The 7559-nt window shown below is 45.8% G+C and overlaps 1 protein-coding gene across 1 annotated transcript; it reads right to left on the bottom strand.

The window, feature by feature from the left end:
• Positions 1–29: 29 nt before the first annotated feature.
• LOC116378353 (plexin-B3-like) lies at positions 30–7480 on the bottom strand (the record flags this gene model as incomplete). The annotated part of the gene is made up of 13 exons (XM_031840216.1): positions 7361–7480; positions 7108–7269; positions 4934–5082; positions 4063–4163; positions 3105–3322; positions 2789–2967; positions 2102–2168; positions 1844–1990; positions 1552–1632; positions 1390–1468; positions 1206–1309; positions 411–492; positions 30–223 (listed from the first exon to the last, which is right to left on the bottom strand). Coding segments are annotated over exons 1-13 (1683 nt in total), but the record flags the coding sequence as incomplete, so codon positions are not given.
• Between the last annotated feature and the right edge of the window lie 79 nt (positions 7481–7559).

Consider the following 7559-nt stretch of genomic DNA (forward strand, 5'->3'; position numbering starts at 1 on the left):
CAGGTAGAGAGACATGCAGGTAGAGAGACATGCAGGTAGAGAGACAGGTGTGTTACCTTCATGGACAGCAGGCGGGTCAGGTAGATCTCAGGTATGGCCTTGGCTCTCTCTCTCTCCCTCATGCTGCTCTTTCTGTGTTTTGGGATCTCTGGATCGTCGCTGCTCTTCACCAGGTGCCACAGACGAAGCCCCTCCTCCTCATCGCCCTCCAGCATTGGAGTTTCTACACCAACCACACACAGGTTGTTCAGGTGTCTCTGCTTCTAATGGTTTAGTCCAAATCTAAAAGTTTAACTTCAAACTGGTTCTTATATTTGACCCTTTATTTATTTAACTGACTGACTACATGATGGAGCTCAGGTCTGGTTCTCTCTGTTCTTGATGTTCTGTGAGAAGAGTTGTGTTCTTACTTTCTCCAGTCTGGAAGACCTGGTTGACTCCACCTGAACTCTGAGAACGAGGAATCAGAGCGACTGTTGCTCCATCTGGAACCTGAGGAACGAGAGAGGAGATGATGGGTTGTAAATGGAGAACATGAGAAGAACATGAGGACAACATGAGGACAACACAAGGAGAACATGAGGACAACATGAGGAGAACACGAGGACAACATAAAGAGAACATGAGGAGAACACGAGGAAAATATAAGGAGAACATGAGGATAACATGAGGACAACCTGAGGAGAACACAAGGAGAACATGAGGAGAACACGAGGAGAACGCGAGAACACGAGGAGAACGCGAGGACAACCTGAGGAGAACACAAGGAGAACACGAGGACAACACGAGGACATGAGAACATGAGGAGAACTTGAGGAGAACTTGAAAACATGAGGAGAACTTGAGGAGAACTTGAGAACATGAGAACTTGAGGAGAACTTGAGAACATGAGGACAACTTGAGAACATGAGGAGAGCTTGAGGAGAACTTGAGAACATGAGAACTTGAGAACATGAGGAGAACTTGAGAACATGAGGAGAACTTGAGGAGAACATGAGAACATGAGGAGAACATGAGGAGAACATGAGAAGAACTTGAGGAGAACATGAGAACTTGAGGAGAACATGAGAACTTGAGGAGAACTTGAGGAGAACTTGAGAACATGAGGAGAATTTGAGGAGAACTTGAGGAGAACATGAGAACATGAGGAGAACGTGAGGAGAACTTGAGAACGTGAAGCTGCCCTGTGATTGGTCCGTCGTTACCTTGTAGTGCTGCAGAGTGTTGACTCGTTTCCAGCGACCTTGAACCACTGCTGTGACATCATCATCTGACAGGGTCAGGTGACCCGCTTGACCTGAACGCCACTCTGTCAATACAGGAACACAGGTCAGTATGAGCTGTCAATCAAACTCGACAGGTGAGACAGGTAGGTGTGTGTGTGCGTACCCAGGTCCAGACTATCTGCTGCTGGTCTCTGAGTGAACGGAGCTCCTCTGTAGACCTGATCCAGGATCTTATCCTTTACCTGCTCGCAGACAAACCGGTGAGAGTTAGACAGGTAAGAGACAGATAGACAGGTAGGTGAGAGGCAGAGAGACATGTGCCTACCTGTGTGATAGTGTCGGTGTCGAGCACTTTAACAGGACAAGGTTGAACCTCAACTCCATTCTTTACCAACACCATCAGAGTCTGAGGGAGAGAGACGGGTACAGAAAGTGAGACAGGTACGGCGAGAGAGAGAAAGATACAGAAGTGAGACAGCTACGGCGAGAGAGAGAAAGGTACAGAAGTGAGACAGGTACAAGAGAGAGAGAGAGACGGGTACAGAGAGAGAGACAGGTACAAGAGAGAGAGATAGAGAAGTGAGACAGGTGAGTAGAGAGAGTGAGACAGTCGTTACCATAGAGCAGTACTCGATGTCCTCTCTCAGCAGGTGGCTGTCGTTCAGCGTTCGTTTAGCTTTTCCTGTCACAGAGTCAACCGGACCTTTATCCACCTGGTACTTTATGGCTCTGTAGAGCATAAAGAGAGGCTCACCCGCCACCTCCTGACAGACAGACAGGTGAGGGGGAGACAGGTTAGTGTTAGAGAGAGAGAGAGAGAGAGAGAGAGAGAGAGAGACCGAGAGAGAGATAGAGAGAGACAGATCAGCACTAACCTTGAGGAAGGAGTAGAGGCAGATCGACATCCAGTTGGTCAACATTTTCTCTACAACCGTCTCTGTCCTGAAACACAGACAGACAGACAGACTCATCAGTTACAGGTTAGAACAGCAGCTCCTTCCAGCTGACAGTCTGGAGACCCTAAAGGGGCCCAAGTGATCTGGATCCCGGGTGCTAGAACACAGCAGGACCCTGCCCTGATGGGATGTGGGTCCTCAGAGCCACCTGCTGAAGGTTCACAGTGCTCATCATGATGCTAACCCGAGAACTAAAGAGGAAGGCCTTTCAGCATGGACCAGCAAACATGAGGATCAGGATCAGGACTGCTGACCTGGACTGGTAATCTCGGGGTCTGGTGGAGAACGCAGGGTTAAGGACTCGGAGGAAGACTCTTTAGGTATCACCTGAGATGCTAAAGACTCTGGACATTGTGGGGTTCTCTGGTAGACCAGGGTGGTGGTTTTTAATCAATTACTAACTTATCAACTTGTTTATCCTCCCAGACTCCCAGAACTTTGGCTTCAGGAGAAGCGATGCGGATTCTGTGCTGGTCCACAGGTCCAGGACCAGCACAGAATCCACAGAAGGATTCTGTATCTGCGGCACATTTCAAGTCATTAAACATGAATCACCTGTTTATAGTTGACACATCTCACAGATAAAGGTGAGTTTGTTTTACATACCGGCGCAGCATGAGTTTGGGGTTCTTGGCGACGTACTGCTGAACCAGGTCCTGCAGCAGACTCTTCATCACCTCGGTGAAATACTCTAGTTTGTCGTGCAGAGCGATGGTGAGAAGACTGGCAACGTAACCCCGGTCTCTCTGAGAGAACCCCTGCTGGGCCTCCAGAGTGTGGATGAACTGAGAGACGGAGACAGAACACACCGTCAGCTGCCAGTCCAGCAGGTTACCCCCCCCCCCTCCGAGACCAGGTTCCATCAGCCTCACATGACACATGACAGCATCACAGCGTCACATGACAGCATCACATGACCCACCCTAGTGAGGAAGAGTCTGTTGTTGAGCAGGTTGTTGAGCTGCTGGAGGCCCTGCTCCACAGTCTGCCTCCTGGACTCTGGCAGGTCCAGCTGGCGGCTCAGCGGCGCCACCTGCTGACCCGGGAAGAAGACTCTCTCTGCATACGTCCTGTAGTCCAGCAGGGGGAGTCCTGGTCCTCCTACATCACTGCTCAGGTCCATCATCTCTGTCATCAGGTCTAAAAGCAGAAGAAGAAGAAGTTCACACCGCTCTGTCAGAGTTAAATACTCTGAAAGGTCGTCGGTTCGACTCCTGCTGGACACAAACTCACCAGGACGGACTTCTAATGTGTGAGTGGGTCAAGAAAGTTCTTAGGTGGAATAAATATATGGAAGATTGGCTAAATGGAAACGGCTGAAGCCACAGATGACTCTGGTCTTTAATAACTCTGGTCTTTAATAATCTGGCCTGCATGGAACCACCTAAAGGCCTCACACACCGGCTACAGGACCTCTTAGTGGACTTCTGGCTGCATTGGGTCCCTCAGATCAGTTTTTACCAAAAGAGCAGGGGGGACAGGGTCTGCGACACATAGGTTCCAGTTTGTCCAGAGGTTTCTCACAGGTCCAGGTGGTTTGATGAGATGTAACAAACTATTTTATCTCATTTAGGGAACCAGATTCAGGACAGACCAGGTCTGTGGAGAACAGGAAGCCCTTCCTGTTTTCATCTCTTTGGGTGGATTTTATATTCATGAAAAGAATAAACAATATGGATGATTTCATTTTAAAGTGGTTATATAAAGATAAAATGTGACCCTTAATATTAATATTAATATTCCTCAATGTTTCAGGTTTGACGAGTCAATAGTTACTAAATCCAGATTCCAGACCAGAGACAAGTCTCCAGAGACCTCCTGTTAGGACTTGATGCTGTATAAATACTTTGAGGTGAACTGAATTCAATGTGTTTGTGTACCGGTGAACTCTTTGCGACATTGATCTCCAACGTTGATCTCCAGAGTTTCCAACTGCAGCAAAACCTTTTTGTAGTCTCTGAGAGCCTGTTTACTCTTCCTCCTGCACACAAACACACAAACAAGTTAGTAATCAAGTGTTCCTCCTACACAGTAGTTCAGGACCCTTAATACCCTGCAGGGGCCCCAAGACCACATCCATGCACCTGGTGAAGATGCGGGGGGGCGAGTGAGATGCCTGGGCCCTGTTCCAGAACGGTATCTGGACATAGGGATCCCTGTGGGCCTCAAGGATCCCTGAGTCCAGACTGGTATCCTGACATAGGGATCCTTGAGGCCCACAACAACAGCCTGCTATACCGTCGGCACGGTTAACATCCTATATTTCAGAGGCCTGAGGAACTTGTTTAGTCCCCTCAGGGTCCAAAACTGGCCCGAGTCCCGTCCCACTTCTGGATAAGACAACATGGGGAATCAAACCCTGACCACCTCCCTGATAGGGGAGTTTACCAGAACAGTGGAGAGCTGCAGCTAACCTTGTCGCAGGAGGGGCACCAAGAAATTGGAACCGATACCTCCTAGGTCATTGTTGAAACCACCCAGGCCTGTGGGATCAGGACCGAGGCGAGTGCTGGGGGGGCCCCTCAGATCCCCCTGACTCCAGGTGGACGTAGTGTTGTTAAGACCGGTGCCTTAACGCACCTGAACCTCACGAGCTGATCTACTCTGATCGACTTGTTCCTGAGAGTCTTCCTGCTCTCACAGTGGATCAATGGATCAGTGAATGCACGGGGTCTGGATCTATAAGTAGTAGTAGTGCGCCTTTAACTCCGACAGACAGACAGACAGACAGACAGACAGACAGGTATCTACCTGTACATGAGGATGATGACCAGCACTGACAGGATGATGACAGCTGCTCCCGCCCCCAAACCAATCTGAGCAGCTAATGGGACGACAGACAGAGAGTCACTATCGTACTGAACCAAACCCAGGTCCACCCGCAGGTTCCCCATGAACACCTGAGAGACAGACAGACAGGCAGAGAGAGAGAGAGAGACATATATAAAAAACAATGAGAATAGAATTAATAATTATATTAATAATAATAACATTATTAACTAGAACATTTCGCAAGAAATGTTGACAGTATATATATATATATATATATATATATATATATATATATATATATATTAATGCTGGGCAAGTTAACGTGTTATTATCGCGTTAACGCATTCATTTAATTAACGCCAACGACAATTATTTTATCGCGCGTTAACGCAGTTTTTTTTATTTTTTATTAAGCGGACATTTTTAACACAAGAACCGGGCAGCGAGCGGTGAACAGCTGTTTGTGTGGCGTCTCTCCCGTCTCTTCCTGTTTCCTTCCCCTAGGTCCTAAGTCCCTCCATGTACAGCTTCTTATCACCCTCTATGTACCAACGTACATTTATAACAAATACCACACATATTACGGTAATCAGCGTTGCATATGTGTCTGACCTAAATACCCAAAAAGGCAAAAAAGAAATGATTCATTTAAATTATTGTCTTTGAGTTTTTAAAGTGTTTTGTTTGTAATATGTATAATAAGCAAATCATTTAGTTATCACTACTGACAATTTAACAAACATAAAAAACGAAAAAAAACATGACGTAGATAGGCTTGCAGTTTTCAAGAACTTTCAAGAAGTTTTAACTGCTACTGTGTAAAGGGAATACTGCTTTTAAAAAGAACCTTAAAAAGTGTTTGCAAAACAAATGTTATTGACCTTTTGTTCATATAGCAGTACTTTTAAAATAAAAGTGCGCAATACACTACTTTTGAATTCATTGTTGAACTTTGCCCATAACAATGAGATTAATCGAGATTAACATTTTTAATCGTTGCCCTGCACTAATATATATATATATGTGTACATGCCAATATATATGTACCTTTAAACCTTTACAGTATATATACTGAAAAGGTTTTAGTTTAATGTATCTATGTGTGTATATATATATATATATTTATAATCCTGCTCAGCAGGGATTCTAGGCGACGGGAGCAGCAAAGGGAGGAACACCTGGTGACGCAAACAGGAAGTCCTCTGTAGCGTAGGCCGTCTCATTTCGGAGACCGCTCGGTCCCTATACCAAAACCATGAGTCCAATCAACAATATATGGATACCGTGAGAAAGCTAAGAATCTGCCGAACGCGCTGATGTGTTTCTTATGTTTGTGGTGTTACAAATGTGAGCTGTAGAGCAATATACAAAACTGGTACCGTCTGCTTTCTTTGAGAAATGAGTGGTGAGATTTAACATGGAGTCTAATGGAGCAGTTGGTTGGAATTCATGTCGCTCTGTGGCTCTTTGAGACAAATGTGTAAGTCCGTTGGATTCCATAGACACTTTACTGCGACCAGCACAACATTTCCTTTAATTTTTACCAAAAATGTTGTATAAAGAGTAAAAATTGTGGGATTGGAAGCAATTTGTTTTTAAAAATCACAGAATACTTTTCATGCTCTGCTCCACTCTGACTGTGATGTCATCACTCTAGCGCTGAACATTTCGTGCAATACACACCCATTATAAAATCTGAAACGGACCCAAAATGTTCATGAAACTTAATCTGTGACTTCATGAAAACTGTGCTAGCTATCAAAATGTCCCTTCGGCTTAATAAAGTGCAGCGTTTTGTCTACGTTTTAAACTTTGAATAATTTTTCTACGTTAAAGTATGGCTAGTCAATATGGGCCCAAAGTTAAGTGTTTTTTTAGCTCTCTTCACGCCAAAATCCCATTCAAGTCAATGGAGAAAGTTTGCGCTGTTTTCCATGATTTTCGGGAAAACCACTGGGCGAATTTCTGAGAAAAGTCATAGCATACCATTCCCGATCAGGCCGCACGTTTTTTTCGCAGGTGTTGTTAACGCTGTGTGAGGAGAAGCGCGTCAAACTTTTGGCACGGAAGAAATAATAAACCCGCAGGATTACGTCAGTGTGCTTTTGCACAGTGCTACAAAGCCACAGTGAAAAAGAATAATACACTGTTACCTGGAGACTGGGTAGCTCGTTGCTGTCCTCTACACTCATTGGTTGGATCTCTGGAGGTTCACAGTACAGGTGAGTGTTGTCCAGAGTTTTCACGTCACACTCCTGATCTCCAAGTCGAGCCGTCACTTCCTGTCTGGAGATGGCTCTGGTCAGGTCCAGACCCTAAGAGTCGCCACGGAAACACAGAGCTCAGACATGTTTGATTTGTTATCGGAGAACCAAGGAGAACAAAGGAGAACAGAGAGAGTTTTACCTCCACAGCGATCACTCCTCCGGGTTTAAACCGATACGGGACATCTGGAGCTTCTCTGTTCAGAGGAAACAACTCTGGGTTCGGATAATACGTGAAGCTTTTACCCTGAGAGACAGACATGCAGAGAGACAGACAGGTTAACTGTGAAGGAGGAGAGAGAGAGAGAGAGAGAGAGAGAGAGAGAGAGAGAGAGAGAGAG

The sequence above is a fragment of the Anarrhichthys ocellatus genome, unplaced genomic scaffold (assembly GCF_004355925.1).
Source record: "Anarrhichthys ocellatus isolate YVR2014 unplaced genomic scaffold, GSC_Weel_1.0 scaffold2473, whole genome shotgun sequence".
NCBI lineage: Eukaryota > Metazoa > Chordata > Actinopteri > Perciformes > Anarhichadidae > Anarrhichthys > Anarrhichthys ocellatus.